The following is a 19,884-nucleotide window of genomic DNA, read 5'->3' on the forward strand; positions in this document are numbered from 1 at the left end:
TAACTACTTTAACCTTCCTTCATCCAAATATGCAAACTTTAAAGTGATTTTGAGCTTCAATGGCTTACAAATAAAAAAAATTCCACCATAAAAAACCATATATATCTAGTCCACAAAATGAGATATGCTACTAAAGAAACATGAGAGTATAAAGTTGGTAACCTTTACAACCAAAGAATCGATGGAGGAATCGAAGAAAATCTTGTGATTACCAGCGATGACGAAGAAGAGAGGCCGGCAATGAAGCAAGAACACTAAGATCGAAGTGGCTCGGGCTCGGAAAGAAAGAAGGTGTATATAGGAGGGGACCTTTAGTCCCGGTTGGAGACAGAAACCAGGACTAAAGGTCCCTTTCTCGTCCCGGACGGAGCCTCCAGCCGGGAGTAGACTTTTACTCCCGGTTGGAGGGACCAACCGGGAGTAAAAGTTAACCTTTACTTCCGGTCTGTAGCTCCAACCGGGACTAAAGGTCCCCTGCAGCAAAAGCCTGCCGCAGTAGCCGTTGGGCATGGACCTTTAGTCCCGATTGGAGCTACAAACCAGGACTAAAGGTCTCTCTAGTCCCGAGCACGAAAAATACCAGGACTAAAGTCAAATTTCGAAGTGGATCAAAGCCGTTTCTCTACTAGTGATTCAAACTGGTTGCAAGCCTGTTTGGAATTGTAAGCAACTATCCAATCAGTGGTAGAACTTGTTTGCTATCACACTAACCCTCACCATTTTTTGTGAGACCTAGTTGCAGATGCAGATGCTCACACACACAAGCACACACTCATCCCTATGAACGTATTAGTTGTAGTGTCATTTTTGTGTCATCGGGTAGCTTATACATGTTTTCTTTACAATAATCAGAACTTGTTTTGTCCGATCCTGTCCAAAAGTCAATTCGTATGATCATGTTCATGGGTGTATATATACCAATCATCTAATCCAGATCCAGAGACGACATGTATTAAGCAACCTTCATGTTAATGCCACGTGTCACCATGAGCATCACTTAATCACTTTCTGCATGTCATCATCTCTTCCTAACATCATGACAGCGCCATGAACAAAATTTGAGAAACATGTCTACAGGTTGATGTGGTTAGGGTACATCCTCCCTGCAAAATAAGAGGAAATAATAGCTGCTTTACTACACTACCGAAAATTCAGCTTAATTAACATGATCTTCATGAGTGAAGAATATTATTGTGAGATGTGGAAATAAATGGCTCTTGAAAGTGCATTTCCTCATACTATGCCATTTTGTATGTTTATTTTCTGACCAAAATTTCCTCATACTATGCCATTTTGTATATTTATTTTCTGACCTAAATACAGAGGCAAGTGTGATTGTAATTCACATACAGAAGCAGGCGGTGGCTGGCATGGCCACCTCTCTCAGGCAGATACAACTACACTTGTTTTGTTTTTATGTTGTGTGGGTCCATGCAATGTACTGTAGTAGTTACTAGAGTTAGCATTAACAAGCGTAAGCGTAGGAAAAAAAGAAGAAGAAGATAACATCAAATTGGCTTGCGTTTCAATTTGGTGCCTATATATATGGAGTTCTCGTTTTGTCCCTCTATACTAGCAATCTAAACATTATATGATTATGCATATAAATGACTTTACTTAGAGACCATATCTCTGCTTATCTAAATGAAACTCATGTATATATATGCATGGACCAATTTAGTTAGTTTTCTAGAAAACATACCGCCCAAGCATGCATAGGCATATAGAATACCCATTTTCCGACTGCGACGTGCCAACGTTGAATCGATCGTGCCGGCCGAACTGCCGAGTTGTTTGTCCGGAGCAGTTGGAGCTAGCTGCATGCAGGAGTACGTATATTTTATTTTATATATAAAAACTGCGTCAGCTTCCTTCGCAGAAGCCCCGTCCACGTCATCCCAAATTCCCCCGTCCGTCTGATCTCCCATTGAACGGCCCGGATCTCTTCGATCGGATTTTATCGGAAGCGGCTCCTCCTGATTCTCTTCACCTGCTTTGGCTTCGACTCTGCTTTTTTCTAGCTTCTCTAGCTTCTCGTTCGAATCTAGTCAGCCAAATATATATCCGGCTTCTGCTTCACCTTCCTGAAGCTTCTCAAAATATCCCGTCCCTCTCCTCGCTCGTCGCCCCGACCGCCGCCGCTTCCGCTGGGCCGCGCCCCTGCCTTCCTCTCCCTCTCCCTCTTCCTCTCTCTCTCTCTCTCTCTCTAGACGTCGCCGCGTGCCGGCCGGCCCTCGGCGCCGCAGAGCCTTGGCGTGCGACGCGCTCGCAGTGGCACGGCACCTTCGGCCTACGGCACACTGCAGCGCGTCGGCCCTGCCGGTGGCCGTCCCTGGCCATGCCTCGCCGCGGGCGGCCTGCGCCGGATGTCACGGGAGTGTCAGCCCCCCCCCCCCCCCCCCCCCCCACCAGTGCCGCCTCCTCACGCCGGTCCGCGTTTGCTCGTCTACTTCACGAAACCCTAGCTCGCGATTCTCCATGACTAACATGTCGTGCAGCAGATATGCCTTTGCCTGCTGCTACGACGTCTCAGCTAGGTGTGCCCAGGCTACACTGTGAGCCGCGCTGAGGGTTGCGCAAGATTTGTGCAGGTAATATTTCTCTATAATATTTTGTTATCCTCTTCCCTTCCTTCTCTCTGGCCTCTGTGTATGCCCAGGACAGAACAGGAGGACGAATAGATCGAGACGGTGGAGCCATGTAGATTTGCTGATGGAGATGATTATGCTCATTGAATCCAATTCTTGATTTCCAGGCTTGTCTTGCCTCAACACTGCTATGCCTAGGTATCTGGGTTCCATTTAAAATTTTTTCCCTGTTTAAATAATTCTTAGGTCCTTCTGTGGCTTTCAGCTGCTCGATGCAATGCCAGAACCGAACAAGATTCCGTTCTTGCTGCCGGCGCTGACCTTCGATTCATCGACGCCAGGTCTTACTCCTCCACATTGCCGGCGCTTGGCTTCGCTTCATCGACGCCACAACCATAACTCCGTTATTTGTATTTCATCCTCCTGCTGTGTCCTTCGATTCTCCGCTTCCTGTTGGCTTGCCGCGCTACAGTCCCAGGTGATGGCCTTTTAAATTGGAAAGGAGCATTGCCCCCTTCTATAAATCGTACATTCTAGCAGCATGAAAAAAGGTTATCTGTTTCCTAATTTGGTGTCAACTTTTCAGGTTTGGTTTCCTAAGTCATAGGATCATCACCAAGATAATAGAGAAATTGGAAGCTACCTGCTACGTTCTGGCATCATGAAAAAATGTATAATGCGACGTCTCCTTTTCATTATTCTGGTTGTTTTCCCACATAACCAACCGAATTTTCATGACCAAAGTAGTCTTTAATCTTTTTTCAATCGTTATAGGTGTGTAACCATGTCCATCTTAGTCATTGCATTGCACAGAACGATTGAAATTGAACTTTCCATGTGCAAGTCACAATGTGTGCTGCTACATATAGTATGTTTGCTGCACACGCAGCACCAAAGTAAATGAAATTAAAGGGCACTAAAGTATCAGCGGAATTTGTTATGTTCGTTCGCCTACCATATTTTATTGAATCTTATTATTTCATATATGCACAGCTGCAAAGATGTGACTTTCTCCATGTGTAAAATTTTCTGTGTAACTGCATGTGCGCGCGATGGCCAAACGTACCATGCTGCGTGCAGAAGCGGCAGGGGCGTGGCGTGCACCCAGTCAAAGTGCTGGCGGTGGCTGCCGTGCACCGCCATTTGGCCGATACTGGCTGAAGGAGACTGCTGTCGTGTGATCAGTATTGGGTAGGAAGCACGAGAGGACAGTGTCTCCAACAGTTGCATTCGAAACGAAACAAAGGTTTGCAAAAAAGATTGTTTTGTGGAGCAATTCCATTCTCCGAAGGAAGTGGCTGGAGATACTGCTAGCTCATCGAGTCATTGGTTGGAGATATGACATGAAGAATAGCAGAAGGTACTGTATTAGGTCTTGGCTGTAGTGTTTATCTGTTTCCGTTTTCATGATCTCCACGTACCAGCGGGAGATTTCCTCGGTCGCTGATTTGCTGCTGCTGGAGCATCCGAGCAGCCGGATCTTTGCTGGGCGTGGCCGCCTGGGCAGAGAGAAAGGATCCATGCATGATTCGTTTCCTCCCCCGTCTGCCTTTTGCATCACGCGAACGCACACGCGACGCGACTTCCTTTTCGGTGCTCCGTGCTCCTCTCCCCTCCTCCCATAATCATTGCTCGTCGTCCATCCATCGTCATGCACGGCGAGCTGCTGAGGCCAGGCCAATGCCGGTGATGATTACCAGCACCAGCACCAGCCACCAAGAGTATCCATCTGAACGATAGGAGTACATCGATGATCGATCACAGGAGCCGCAGCCAGCAGCTGAGCCGAGATCTCCATAGAATCACTTGCGTGATGGGCCGGCCAATCACCTGCCGTCCTGCCACACCGGTGCCGAAGCGTGGCGCGCATGGATCATCGGGATCTCTCTCCTCTTGTCAAGAAAGAAAGAAAGAAAGAAGAATCGCATGCGCGCACACACACTGACACTCCGGTGAGTCCAACTGCTGCCTGCCTGAGACCTGACACTCATGGCAATGGCATTGGACCACTGGCATCGTTCAATTCAGACCCTGTCTGTGCTCGTGGACTGCTCCACAGTCCGCACGATGCGAAGTGGCTAAAGCAAACAAAAATCACGGTGATCTCCAACAGCAGGCAGCGTGACTGCACACGCCACATGGATACGGACGGCCGCCTGATACCGCCATCAGCCGTGGATTTGTCAGTGTATGTGCTACCTAACACCAACTGTGTCCTACTTAAGTTTACATGCCATCTGTTGTGCTGCCTTGCAGATCGACAGCAACCACATCGATTTCACGCAGGAACGGAACCGATTCGGGGAGAATTTCCTCCCACCTTGTCGATCGCCTGATGGTGCCAACAGCCACGAATGACGGTGGTGGACTAGGATTAGGACGGGGGGTTAGGTTAATTCACCTCTTGCAAACCTGCTTCACTGTTCCATTTGCCAAAGCCAGCTACACTACACGGGGAGCAGGAGCAACTCCTGGATTTCTCTCATTCACCCAATGTACAGCAAGAGCAGCTACACTCCCATCCCCTGCTCTGCTTCTATACTACTGTAGACTACTAGTCCCTCCCGTCCCGTCCAGGTTGCATTGCAGAGCGGCCTCAGTCGCGTCGCGTCAGCTCGCCGCCTCGGAGATGCTCTGCAGCGACGGCTGCCAGTGCCGACCTCTGCCGCCGCCCCGGTGTTGCCTGTCCGACTTCTCCGGCCGCCGCTTCCGTTCCTGCCCTTGGCTGCCCGCCGCCGCGGCGTCCACCACCACCACCTCGCCGCAGCGCCGCATCTTGTCCTCCCTCCTCGCCTGAATCGCCTTCGCCACCTCTGCGCGGCCACAACCAGCGGTGAACGGATCAGCATCAGCATCAGCAGCTTGCCTCCGACCATGAGAGGAACGAAACGGAGCCTCCAATCCAAGGACAGAGAAGGAACGCACCTTGCGAGGTGATGAGCCGGTAGACCTGCCCCAGGAGCAGCGTGTCCTTGGGCTTCAGCAGCTTCACCTTCGTGATCCTGGCGCCGCCGCCGCCCGCCGCGCCAGTGGAGGGGTCCGGGTCCGCGTCCTGCTTGCCGCCGCCGACGCCCGAGGCGCGGAGCACGACGAGCGCCACGTAGTGCCCGGGGTTGCCGCGCATGACCTCCGCCGCTGTGGCCGCCCCGTACAGCCGCTCCACCTTGCCGCCCGGGTGCTGGATCACCACGGCCGCCGCCTCCGCCGCCTGGCAGTTGCCCATCGATCGATCGCCGACGGCGCCGGCCTCCCCGCACGCACAGCCTGCTCGAAGGCCGGCCCTCCACTGGTTGCTGTGACTTGCTCGCCGAGCCGGGGGCGCCGCTTGCGCTGGGGATTTGGGATTCTCCTCTGGGGAGCACCGAGCACCGGTTGGGCGTCTTATATGGCCGAGCGCGGCGCGGAAGGAGACGGGACGGAGCGATTAGCACGTTGGTTACCGATTTATTAATTTTAATTTAACTAATCGGCATCTGGACGTAATTCTTGGCATCTTGCGAGGTGATTAGTGGAAGGGGTCAACGTGTTCGGCCTTTGTTTAGGAGGAGGGTGTGCAAAATGGCGCCCGGATGTGAAGCCAGGGTAGTAGATAGACTTGCCGTTTTGTCCTTTCGCCCCGGCCGTGACATGGACCGTGGACGTAACACCATTCGTGCATTCACTTACTCTCGTCGTGTGTTAATTATCCCTTCGTTCCTAAATAAATATCTTTCTAAAGATTTAAAATTTATCCTAAAATAAATAATATACTTTACATAAATAGTATAGATATGTTGCCTCCTAATGCACAAGTTAATCAAGATGCATATAAACCATAACTACTAAATTAAATTAGGAGAGATATCCTCCAGGAAAGGAAAGGAGATGAAGATAAGCATGTCTTTTACCAATGTTTTTAACCTATCTAAAATTCCATAAAATTATTTGTTATATGGAACAGAGGGGGTGGCATTTGTTCGGTGGATCTTCGTGATATAATTGGCGTCCGTGGATCAATGTTTTCTATATAGATATCCTTACATCTCTATGTTAAGTCAAAGCGGCTGTGTCTACGAAAGATATCGGTTTGTTGTGGGAGTTATGAAAAAAGTCTCTAAGCTAAGTCAAAGCGGCGGTGTCTACGAAAGATATCATTTTTTGTGGAAACTATGAAAAAAATTCACAAGCAATACAATGTATAGGTCGCTTGATAGGTGGTGGGAGAGAGATGACTTGCCAAAACACCTTTTTGCCTATTTGACGCTAAGGATAAGTAGAGAAGCAACCATTTGATAAGGCTAGACTCGAGATGCAACCAGACTAACCTGCAAAACCCGCATATAAGCTTATTTTTATGGGTTGCCGAGCAACCCACAAATCCTAGATAAGACATCATGCATACTTGATTTGGACTTTCTCCTAAATGTGACATGTGGGGATTTTGTAGTTCCATTGATGAGAAGAAGCATCAACTAAATGGGATTACGCCTTTAGGTTTTTAACAATAGATGTAATATATTTAGGAAATTAATAATTGTATTCATAGCTCGTACAAGCAAGCATCAAAAGTTTAAAACTAACACTCATGATCTTCTTTGATTTTTTCGAAGCTAAAAAGTGAAACTCAAATGGATATATGCATTTGCATCTCCTTTTAGTTCATTTTTCCCTTTGTTCTTAGCATCAATTTCCACATTTCTATTCAAATTCATATTCTATAATTCTTTCTGTTTCAATAATATTACATAAATTTCTAATTATATTACTCTTTCCTCTTATGTGTGGAAATTAACGGATTTTCAATTGAACATCATCGCTTCCTTGCATCTATCCAATTTATTGATGAAGAGAAAAGAATCGGTGATTGTCCGGTAGATATTACTTAATTTTTGTCTTCTTCTACTTCATGAGTTTTTAGCTATTTCTGATAGAGATGACCGTGAATTTTGTGTCAAATTATTCTTGTGATGCCATGTCAGTATTGAGTCCGCGCATCTTCAAGATATGATTCGTGTCCACAAATTGAAGTTTTCTAGAGAGATATACATTAGGTCAAAGTAGCAGTGTCCGCAATAGATATCGGTTTGTTGCAGAAGCTATGAAAAAAGTCCACAAGTGGTGCAATCGTATAGATCACTTGACCGGTGAAGTGACAAAGGTTGGGCATGTGTACAAAGGCAACGAGTCGCAAAAGCCACACATGTCATTGGTTATCTACCTATTTGATGCTAAGGATAGTTAGTGTCGATACAGAAAGTGACCAACTAGTGAATATTTGTAGTTTTGTGGTACGTTGTGATCGGAGGTGGCCTAGCACTCAATGACACATGATTTATACTGGTTCAGGCAACGTGCCCTATGTTTAGTCGGGGTCGGTTGGTGACTTTATTCCTGAGCCCAGGTGGTCGAAGTTTGCTGTGGGGTTACAAACGATAAGAAGAAAGATGTGGTGTACAAGAGGCTCGGTTGACTCCAGTCGGAAGCGCCGAGAGCGACGTGGACTCCGCTATGAGCTAAGTGTTCAAGCGTGTGCTTGAGGTCTGAACCTGGTGATTCTGTGGTTGTGAGCTGTTGGACTAATGAATCTAAAGGAATTGAGCTTGGATCGGTCCGTCTAAGGAACTCTGATCAACTGGGATCGGTCTGTCTTTCTGTTGGAGGGAGTGCATCCCCTTTTATAGATGAAGGGGGTGGCTTTACAGGTGAGAGGGAGAGGGTATGGATGTTTTAAAGCCTTGTTGCCCACGTCGATGAGGATTGGATAATGGCAGGTGCCTACAATACTGTTGATGTCACTGTAAAATGTCAGGTGCACGTGGGAGGTTGCGTTGTCTTCTTCAGGAATGGTTGACGTCGGTACCTGCAAAATACTGCTGAGGAGTCTCACCACGTTTACCAGGTATGGTGAATCCCGACGCCTACAACACTATCGATGCCCAGAGGCATGTGATGGGCTTTTTGCTATACGGGAGTCCAACGGCGCCTACAATACTGTAGGGATAAATATCGGCGCCTACAATACTGTTTGTGTCAGGGTGGTTGTTGAACACTGTTTCCGCAGATGTACAGGGTATGGTCCCTGTACCGTGGTTTGACTCGCGTGCTGCTTTTTCCGTTCGTCCCTGGTCCCTTCCGAGCGGGCATCCCCGGTCGGATGGCCCCAATCGGCTTTGGTTGCGCCGATTAGAGAAGAGCGGCGAGCAGGGTTCTTCCGTACCCCGGTCGGAGAGACGCGGGGTCGGAGTCGGAAGTAGGGCTCAGGGCAGGCCTTCCGATCGGAGAGACCATCCGGAGACGGCTGGAGCCCGAATCGAGCGCTCCTGTCGGATAGGTGGGTCGAAGTAGCTAGCGAGCGGACGTCGCTCTTCTTGGGCCTGGCCTTCCGGTCGGTTGCTGGACCGCCCCTTTGCCCTGTTGTTTTTAGACTCTTGGGCCGAGCCTTGGCGTAGAAGCCGATCCCCAAGGGACTCCGGGTTTATGAACCCGACAGTTAGGGAAGCAGCTAATTGGCATTAACACCGCGCAACTCGGTAGCCGACATCCACTTGGACTTCCTCCTCCTTACTGCTAGATGCGGTTAGTTCCATTGATGTAAAGAAGCATCTAAAAAGCTAAATGCGTGATGCTTTAGATTTTTTTATGTGAAACTTAGAAGAATACAATGTGTTCAAAATGAATGAAAAGAGTAAATTATAAACATGTTGTTGCGAGGAAGCATCTCTGGTCCAGAGCTTGAAAGGTGGCACAATAGGATTTGCCATGATTTTATTGGAAGGTGAAAAGTGAAACTCAAATGGATATAACATGTTTTTTCTCTCCTTTTAGTCCATCTTTTATGCTTCCTTTTTCCTTCAATTTGTCACAAGAACTTCCACATTTGTATGATCCCTTTCTCTTTCAGTAACACAACATGAGGCCGACTTGCATTGCTCTTTCCTTTACGTGTGGAAATTAACAGCTTTTGCTTGCTCTTTCCTTTACGTGTGGAAATTAACAGCTTTTGCAACGGGTGATCTCCCAGCAGGTTCCTCCTGATCAAGAGAAAACAAATCCACAGCTAGTAATCTCGTACTCCCTCCGTCCCAGAATAAGAGTCGTTGGACGATTCAGTGCGCGTACCAAGACCGAAGCGAAAAGACCATAATGCCCCTAGCCTGTTCTTCTCTGTCTTCGACATTAGGACACACGCTCTGTCTCTTTGCCATGCCATTGCTGGAGAAGAGGAGGGGGATGGAGGAGAAGAAGATGAGGAGCTCTGCCTCCTTGCCGCGCCGTCTATGTCAGCTCATGAGCCCATGCTTCAAAACTTTTACGAGAGCATCATTGCTTCACGGGCACTTGGATTTATCCTTCTAGGCCAGCTATAAAATGTCTATCTGACCCTGGCGAGAGCAATTCAATAATTCAACTATGTTTCTCTTCCATATGCCCCCTCGAATGCTTCTGACTCCGCCTGACCATCCATGGTCTATCTTTTTGCTATAAAGATCTTGAGCGGTTAGAAGAATTCTTGTGCATAGGGTGATTGTGTCTCCCATCTTAGCACCTTGTCGAGCAAGAAAATCAGCTACTGCGGTTAAAAGAATCCTTATGATATCATCTGGGTCTTCTCTCCATGCTCGCAGAGCTGTTCTAGTGTTTGCAAGGGCTAAAATGTATGGACACCTTCCCCTTGTTTGCTCAATCAAATGCCCATCGGAGAAGCCACAAGCTTCTTTCCAGCGGCTTCCCAGTCACCGAGAAATCAGCTGGGCATCTGTTAGGCAGGCGGCTTTTTCCCTTTTCTATCATAATTTTATTAACGGGCCGATGTGACTTGGTTTATGATGACTTTCGGCCCTGTGGGGATTCGAACTCCCTTCAATCCAAAAAAAACCTTGGTGGGCTGATTGCTTGTCAATGTAAATCTTTTGTATCCATCCTATGATATTCTGTAACATGGGAAAGCAATAAGTCTGAATATGTTATCTCTTTCGTTATCTGTTCCCTGAATTCCCGGAGCGTCGATCCGTTTCCGTATCTGATTTCAATTTCACACCCCCGGCGAAATCTATCTCTTCGCCTTCCTGGGCTATATATATGGGTCACGGTCGGGGATCAAAAAACAACTCGCTTCGTTTCAAACCTTCCGTGTTCTTAGTATAGTTCCTACTTTTCCGTAGGTTTGAGATTATAGAGAACAGCAAGATGTTTGCTGAGGAGGCTCTCAATGGACCTGCATCATCGCATCAGCGCCTTCATCGTTAAGAGGGTACAACTCGTGGTGCCCCCACTGCCTCGGGGGATAGGGTCGACTCCGTTAAGCCTTTAGGGTCCTCTTCGTTAACAGCTCATCGCCAGCTCCCTTGTTATCAAAGGAGGCGGATTGACAACGACGATCTGCTTGCCTCCATTGATCGGCATGGCCAGGGTCTCGTTGAATGTCTCTCCCTCGTAGAATCGGCTCTGGCCATGGTTCGATGTCGATCACCTCCTGAGGTCGATTCAGTGGAGGATAGGTTGGCCAAGGCCGAGGCCAGAATTACGGGTGAGATATCTATCATAACCTTTGCTTCCTTTGAATTTCATCTTCAAGACTCTGATCATCTCCCCTTTGAATCTTTTTAGATTTGTCTGCCCAACTGGAGAGCCTCCGATTGGCTGCGGAGCACACGGCGGGATTCGTCAACACCAGAGGTGCCGTCCCGATGGTTCACCTACACGACATCCCAAACCGTGTCAGGGAGGTTGCTTTGCATGGCGTTCGCCATGCTGCCACCATGGCGTTGGCTTCTGCGCAAACCCATTCTGGCCACGAACTTCGGTTCCTTCCCCATGGTTTTCCAGCTGCGGCACACCCTGGGGATCATGAACGCCTGATTGAGGATTTCTTCAGTGCTACTAACTCTGTAGCCTTTATCTCCCAGGCTGATGATATAGTAGCCAAAGTGTTTTCTGGCCCGTAGTTTGTAATAGGTGATATTAGCAAACAATTTCTCCGCCTTGAGTGATTTTTCTTTTGTTTCGTACTCCACATTATACACATCACTTCATCCGTGTTTGCTTTGCTCCTATAGGCGATACACATTGTACCGGCTTTTACCCCTTCAGGTTGATTTTTGCACTAGAAGCGACACTCTTCTGGTATCGGCTATTAGAGCCAACAACCGAGCAAATTGGTTGTCCAGTACTAATCCAAACGCTAGGGTAATATTCCTTCAAATATTCCCCATTTGATTGCTCTGTCGAATTCTTCCTCTTCTCTTAGTGTTTCTAAAATATAAGCATTACTAGGCACACAACGTTTGATCCAAAAAGGTCCTTTCCAGTTAGGTGACCATTTGTCGAATTTACTGTCCTTTGACCCGATCAACAATTTCACTTTTCAAATCAAGTCTCCTTCAGAGAATTGCTTAATCTTGACCTTTTTATTGTAATATTTTGCAACCCTCAGTTTGTTGGCTTCGATATTTTCAAGAGCATGTAGCCAAAGGCAACTCAAGTCCTCCAAATTGTCTATCATAAGATTCTTGTAGACTTCGGCTGACAAATCATTCTACAGTGTAACACGTCTCGATCTAGTCCAAACTTCCCAAGGAAGAACTGTATTATGGTCATACACAAGTTTGTAAGGCGACATTTTAATTGATCCATGACAGGCCATCCTATATGCCCACAGTGCCTCATTTAGCGTCGAATGCCACTTCCTTGGCTGTTCCTCGATCTTTTTCTTGATCAGCTTGATCATAATCTGGTTGGACACCTCTGCCTGGCCATTAGCCTAAGCATAGTAAGGAGAGGAATTCAGTAGCTTGATTCCCATATTGGCAGCAAAATCCCTAAACTCTTCTGATGTGAACATTGTCCCTTGATCAGTAGTTATAGTTTGAGGAATCCCAAAACGGTACACAATGTATTCCCTGACAAAATCAATCATGTTCTTTGAGGTTACCATCTTCAAAGGAATTGCCTCAACCCATTTAGTGAAGTAATCTGTTGCTATCAATATGAACTTATGTCCTTTGCTTGAAGGCGGAAAAATCTAGCCAACTAAATCGATTTCCCAACCTCGAAACGGCCATGGCTTGATTATTGGATTCATGGCCGACGCAGGCGATCTCTGGATATTACCAAAACATTGATAGTCCTAGCACCCCTTGTAGTATTCAAAACAGTCTTCCAATATCATTGGCTAGAAATATCCAGTTCTACGAATAATTCATTTCATCTTATAAGCCGATTGATGAGCTCCACATATCCTTTCATGTACCTCACCCATCAACACCTTAGCTTCTTCTTGATTTAAGCATTTGAGCAACACCCCATCGACTGTTTTATAATATAACTGATCATCTAATAAAACATATTTAGCCGATTTATACCTTAGCTTTCTGGTAACTTTTTAAGACGGATTTCTAAGGTAATCGACTATTTCAACTCTCCAATTATTCGAGGTTTCACTACTCAAGACCTCTCGAAACACTCGATATCCTGACGTACTTTGAGCTAGACGATTAGCTTCTTGGTTTTGTGCTCTCGGAATATGTTGAAAAGAGACATGAAGAAATTTTTTGAGCAACCTTTGGCATTCATCATAATATCTCTTCAGCGTTTCTTCTTTGCACTCATATAGGTCGATCAATTGATTAATAATTAACTGTGAATCTCCAAATACTTCGATTGCTTTGGCCTTTACTTTGTGAAGAAGTTGAAGTCCCTTAAGAATAGCTTCATATTCCGCTTGGTTGTTGGTGATCATTGGCCTAGTCGGAAGAGCAAAACTCAAAACTTACCCCCCTCGAGGCGAAATAATAACGATGCCAATGCCACCACCTTGCTTGCATGAGGATCCATCAAAGAACAATATCCAAGGCACCGGCTCTACATAGTCAATGCTTGGCTTATGATGTTGGGTGACAAATCAGCCATTATTTGTCCCTTGACTGCCTTAGCCAATTCATATTTCAAGTCAAATTCTGACAACGCGAGAATCCACTTTCCCATTCTTCCATTTAGTATTGGCATTGATAACATATGTTTAATCACATCAGCCTTAGAAATAACTGTACACTCAACCGATAATAAGTAGTGTCATAGCTTAGTGCAAGAGAAATATAAGCACAAGTACAACTTTTCGGTGGGAGAATATCTTGTCTTTGGATCCAGTAGCCTTCTGCTCCGATAGAAAACAACTCTCTCTTTTCCTTCAAATTCTTGCATCAAGGCCGATCCAATTGTTTTGTCATCAGCCGATATATACAACTTAAAAGGCTTACCTTGCTGAGGAGGGACCAGCATAGGTGGACACTTCATGTATTCTTTTATCTCTTCAAACGTCTTTTGTTGTATGTCACCCCATTTGAATTCTTGATCATTTTTCAACTTCAACAAGGGAGAAAATGACAGGATCCTTTTCGACTAATTTGAAATGAATCTTCTGATGAAATTAATCATACCAAGCAGAGATTGCAACTCTATTTTAGTAGTCAGGGGAACTGCTTCACCAATTACTTTTACGCTTTTTTCACCAAGAATTGCCCGGCTGACACTCTGAAAGCACACTTATTAGAATTCATCTTTAGACCATGTTTTCTTGTGCATTCTAGAGTCTCTCGTAAATCAGCTAGGTGCTCTTTATACCCTTTGGATTTTATCATCACATCATCGATGTAGATTTCAACAATCCTGCCGATCAACTTAGGAAAAATGTAATTCATTGCCCTTTGATAAGTTGCACCGGCATTCTTTAGACCAAAAGTCATCACAACCCACTCGAATAAACTGATTACACCGGGGCACCTGAAAGCGGTCTTTGCTATGTCTTCCTCAGCCATAAAAATTTGGTTATACCCTACATTGCCATCCATGAAGCTGATAACCTTGTGTCCAGCTGCTGCATCTACCAATATATCAGCTATTGACATCGGATAACCATCCATGGGTGTGACCTTGTTCAGATCCCTGAAATCGATGCAAACTCTTAATTTTCCATTCTTCTTATATACAGAGACGACATTCGGTATCCACTCTGCATATCGGCACGGTCGGATAAACTTCGTCTCCAGTAACGTTTTAGTCTCCTTTTTTTATATCATCAAGCACATTTGGGTTGAATCTCCTTGGAGCATGTTTAAATGGCCGATATCTAGTTTTGATTGACAATCGATGTTCAACAATTGACCGGTCTAAACCAGGCATCTTATAGTATTCCCAAGCAAAGCAGTCTTTAAATTCCTTTAATAAATCAATTAATTCCCGCTTATACTCCGGATCCAACTTAGCACTTACATACGTCGGCCTAGGTCTATCTTCAGAACCAATATCTACTTCTTCCAATTCATCAGCCGTCGTGAAGCCATGTCCTAGTTTGTCATCTGTACCGTCTATTGGATTATCCATTAATACAAATTTTCAAAGCCGACTGCTTGGATCAGCTTTTGGCTTTCACCATTGACTCTGAATTCTAATGGCAACATAAAAGCCATTTGGATATTAGTTGATAGTTGCTTTCTATCGGCTGTTTGCCTAGTACGCCATATTTAAGGTTTACCGGATGCCTGAGCCTGTACCAACTCTTTATTCCTTAGGCATTGCACCCTTCTCTTCTGGCTTCTTGTCAAACCTTCTAGACACCATTGGCCTTCTTGCCAAACATATTTTCTTTCGTTGCCTTCTTCCTCATAATCAGCCCAGTCTTGGTCAACAACTCTTTTTTTCTAGCCGATTATGAACACTTCCATTTTTTAGGCGCCGATCCATGTTATTATGATGATATGCATCTTGAGCATGGATAGACTGGCGGTTGGTTTGAGATTGTCTAAACTCCTAATATTGATTGCTGCATTCTAGATAGTCATATCTAGTAGGCAACTTCAAACCTTTATTCCTGCAATGTCTGAAGAAAGGACAATTCTAATGTGATTATGCTTGTTTCCTTTCCTACCTCTCTTTTTCCAATTGACGCTAGTATTCTTGATCCTTTAACCAACACTGATAATCCTTTTCCTTCTGCCGCTGCCACTTATTCAACAGGATCTGAGATATAACTCGCGGCTTTGTCGCCTCATCTTTTAACGTTTTCCCCTGCTCATATCGGCTCTTTTGCTTGTCGTAACGTCTTCTAATCTCTCTGTACTCGTCAGCCGATATTTGCATCTTAGGATCGACTGTTCCAGCTTCTCTTGATTTGGTTGATGTTAGGACCTTAGTCTTTTCTTTGAATAGCCCAGCATCAACCATGTTTTGATCTCCTAGGAAAGGATTATCATCAACTTTCATTTTTCGAGGCGTATCAAATTTGAGCCTTCCTTGCTGAATAGCCCCCTGTATATGCTGCCGGAAAATTTTGTATTCATTAGTGGAATGAGAAGTAGCGTTATGGAACTTGTAGAACTTCTTATTCTTCAACTGATCAGGGGGCAACATAACATGACCATCGGGCAACTTGATCTGCCCCTTCTCAAGCAAGAAATCGAAGAGCTTGTCTGATTTAGTAACATCAAAGTCATAGCTCTCCTCAACTCCTCTTCTCCAAGGATTTGGCACAATCACTGTCCTTTTGCCCCAATTTCATTCAGCCGTAGCAACCTCTTCCTCGTCATCTTCATAGTCGTTATCGACTGAGTATGGATTGTAAGCTTCAGCCACTGTGGTACTCTTCTGAAATCAGGTATATCTGCGCATACTCTGAAATTGGCTATTGAGTGCTGCCACTCGTTGAGCCAATTGACCTAAGTTATCAAATTCTTATCCCAGTAGCTTTTCTTTCCACATTGGCAGCATTCCTTGAACAGCTAAAGCATGATCATTAGCCAAGTTTAATGAGAAGCACAAGTTCCTAGCCTCTCAGAACCTCTGAAAAAACTCAATGCCTGATTCATTATTCTTCTGCCTTATAGTTGTCAGATCGGTAATCTTCTTTTCTTCAGTCCCAGCGTAAAAATATGTATGAAACTTCTTCTCTAGGTCAGCCCAATTGGCAATGGAATTAACTGGTAGTGATGAAAACCAAGTGAAGGCTGGCCCTGACAGGGACAAGGAGAAGAAACGAACTCGATGGACATCCTCAACTGATGATTCACCTAATTGTGTAAGATACTGACTGACATGTTCTATCGTGCTTGTACTGTCTTGGTCAGTGAACTTAGCGAACTCTGGGAGCCTGTAATTTGTGGGAAGAGTGACCAAATCATATCATTCTAGATATGTGCATTTGTATGAGAAGGTCATCCCTTTTGGCTTCAGATCGAACTGATTCTCCATTATTTCGGTCACCCTCAGCAGCAACTCATCAGCATTTAAATTTGGATTTCTCTACACCTGTTGATCCATCTGTGGATTGAAATCCCGTGTGCCTTGGTATCCTGGATTTGGAATCATGTGAAGGGTGTTATAATATGTGCCATAGTGATAACCCTATGGAATCTCCATCTGCTAGGTCCTTTGCTGGCTTGCTGCTTGAAGTCTCTGATTATAGACATAAGGATCTATATCTTTACGGATCCTTTGAATTGAAGGTGCTATTTTTTGAGTCGATGACGGTATGTGGTCTGATGTGCCAAAATTGATCATCTAGTTCTGACCTTGCCCCACCGGCTGTTGCACATGCTGTACTGACAGTCTAGGATTATACTGTATTTGATTCGTAGTAGTACCTTGAGCTTGTTCAGATGAACCCTGAATTGCATGGACATCACCATTACCAGCTGGTGCTGCTTTTTGATGGCTGGTACCGACTTGATTAGTCTCTTGGGTCGACGGATCTAGAATGTTGTAATAAGCCGGCCCAACTTGACCAACTAGAATCCCATGAATCGCTTCTTTCATGGCGTTGTGGAATGTGTCCAAGAAAGCTTCATAACGGCTTGATATGGCATTATGAACAGTTTTGTCTATAACTTCCATAAAGAAACGCCTGTCTTCGGCTTCAGATGTATCTGTCTGCCCGTGTAATAGAACTCTTGGTAGTGGAAATTTCTAAACAATTGTGTTATCACGTGTTTTGATGTAGGACAACAAACATTTGCTCTAAAATTCTTCTGTAGCTTTGCCGATGACATCTTTATCTCCATCAGGTAGATCTTCATAATGTATCATAAGGATGTTGTTGTTGTTGTGAACCGCCATGACGATTGTGGGGTCCCACCGGGCGTGCCAGAAACGTGTGTCAACACAGAATTTTCGTCCTGTGCCGAGGGTATACGAGCAAGCTGGAAGGGTCCACTCGATGGAGCTAGAGATCCGCCTAGCTTCAGCGCAGGGATGGTCGATCCTGCGCACTCCTCCTGAGACGTGCCAGTCAATTGGACCCTGTAATTGATAAGGAGAGAAAGTTTATCAATAATTTAGGGCAGAACATGTCGGTGTTGCCAGACAGTCCCGAATGTACGGCTCTAAGAGCCGATATGAAAGAAGATCAACTAAATAGTCGATTCTAGCATATTCATAAGCATAAATCAGTTAAAGCTCATAGGATTCTATAAGAAGAATCGGTTATCATTCAAAATGAATATCATTATTTAGACAAATATTAGTCAATGGCAATAAGATATCAACAATAATTAGTTTATACTGAGTCAATGACTGCAAGTAACCGAACTCCTTTATAAAAGAAATAGTTCATCATCATCCGACCATTTAATAGAGATAAATCTAATGAACATATTAGATCTCATCTATCGCTATAACCAGTGGGGCATGAGGCAAAATCATGCAGGCCGTAGAAACAATAATAGACCCGATGACCCTAACTTATTACTAATATCAGTGGGGCATGCGACAGAATCATGCAGGCCGTAATACAATAATAAGATCATGGGGCTAACACATCTTTCAACCTATCCCTACTTCAACGATCTCGTGATGCGAACTATTCGTGAAAGCACTCGATATCGGCTAAAACAGCTGATTTAGGCATAACACATAGTTAAGGTCATACCCTCTCAGGAACAGATCTACCAAATAATGATCCCCACTCAACGGTGCTAACAGTGGGGGTGTGAGGTAGAATCACACAGGCCGTGATAACGGGCCATGAAATAATTTTCGCTAGCCAATAGATTTACTCAAGATCAAATATGCCTTAACCGCACGCTATGCACGATCAAGATTGATGTAAAACAACCGATAAAACATAACTCATCGTTTAAAGTGCAGATTAGATCAGTTTGGATTAACAAACGATGTGTTAAAAAAGATATAAGGCCGATCTAGATCAATCCTAATCGGGCGAAGTGATATTACTATAATTAAATAAACAATAGAAGCAATAAGCAATATCCGTAACTTAATGAATCTATCCGAAGGAACGCCACCCTTAGATAGAGCCGATAACTTGATCTTAATCTAGTTCGAGCAGTGGAGGTCGACCGGATCAATGCAGCCGTACTTGAACTAGACAAGAGTCGATAACTAACTCATACCAGAGTCACAGTGGAGGTCGACCGGATCGATACAGTCGTACTTGAACTAGACAAGAGTCAATAACTAACTCATACCAGAGTCACAGTGGAGGTCGACAAGATCGATGCAGCCGTATTTGCTGAAGAACGCCACCCTTAGATAGAGCCACCCTTAACTTTAGCCAACTAAACTTTAGATCATAGAATCTAAACATACCCTAAGTCTCCGGGGAATATTTGGACGTGAGTGATTCTTTAGAATAGAATTTTAAGAAAGTAATTATGTGCAGGAATTGAATTAAGGGAAGCTAGTTCTTATTAGCTCCAAACCCCTTAGTTTGCTTTTGATAATAAACTCACAACACACTATGGAATTAGCTGTCCATAAGATACCGTTTGGCAGAGCTTTCGATTCCTGAAATCAGCTTTCACATTTTAGGAGCTCTACCACAATGGCATGTTCACTTTCTTTTTCTAGTCTAGTCAATCTGTGACTGCGAGACAATTGCTAGGTCATACGGCCAATTTAAGATTATATTTACAACCCATATTATGTAGGTTATGAGCTAGAGTTCAAATATTTTAAACTAGGTCATAAGATTTATTACAAGATTTCAATTGAGGTCGTGCTCCCTCCAATTCAAAAACTGTATGTCTTTAGGACATCGACGCTGTCTACAAGGTTAAATTTAACTCGTAGTATCTATCAAAAAGAAATAATTTGTAGTACGGAGTATTTTTATAGAATATAATATTTCAAATAAGATAATTATAATATTTTAACTAGTGAAATTACTATTGATAATATAAATATAATTTAGTATAACCAACTTTATGATGTAATTAGTCTTTCGGAGATATATGGGCGGTTCAAGCTAACAATGTTTTACTTAAGAGAAACCTGAAACAACATATATATTTGAAATTAGAGGGTGTAA

General features: G+C 44.6%; 1 protein-coding gene across 1 annotated transcript; it reads right to left on the reverse strand.

Annotated features, from left to right (window-relative positions):
- Positions 1 to 4,999: 4,999 nt before the first annotated feature.
- LOC136473335 (uncharacterized) lies at positions 5,000 to 5,925 on the reverse strand. Its single transcript, XM_066470995.1, has 2 exons — positions 5,514 to 5,925; positions 5,000 to 5,401 (listed from the first exon to the last, which is right to left on the reverse strand). The coding sequence occupies exons 1-2, from the start codon at positions 5,809 to 5,811 to the stop codon at positions 5,199 to 5,201; spliced, it is 501 nt and encodes a 166-aa protein (XP_066327092.1). The 5' UTR covers positions 5,812 to 5,925; the 3' UTR covers positions 5,000 to 5,198.
- Between the last annotated feature and the right edge of the window lie 13,959 nt (positions 5,926 to 19,884).

Source organism: Miscanthus floridulus, chromosome 8 (genome assembly GCF_019320115.1).
Source record: "Miscanthus floridulus cultivar M001 chromosome 8, ASM1932011v1, whole genome shotgun sequence".
Taxonomy (NCBI): domain Eukaryota; kingdom Viridiplantae; phylum Streptophyta; class Magnoliopsida; order Poales; family Poaceae; genus Miscanthus; species Miscanthus floridulus.

Excerpts from the sequence above, each read along its gene's own strand:
- LOC136473335 (XM_066470995.1), bottom strand. The coding sequence starts at position 5,811 with ATGGGCAACTGCCAGGCGGCGGAGGCGGCGGCCGTGGTGATCCAGCAC. Across the intron at positions 5,402-5,513 it reads CCGGCTCATCACCTCGCAAG|AGGTGGCGAAGGCGATTCAG; the intron begins GTGCGTTCCTTC and ends GTGGCCGCGCAG.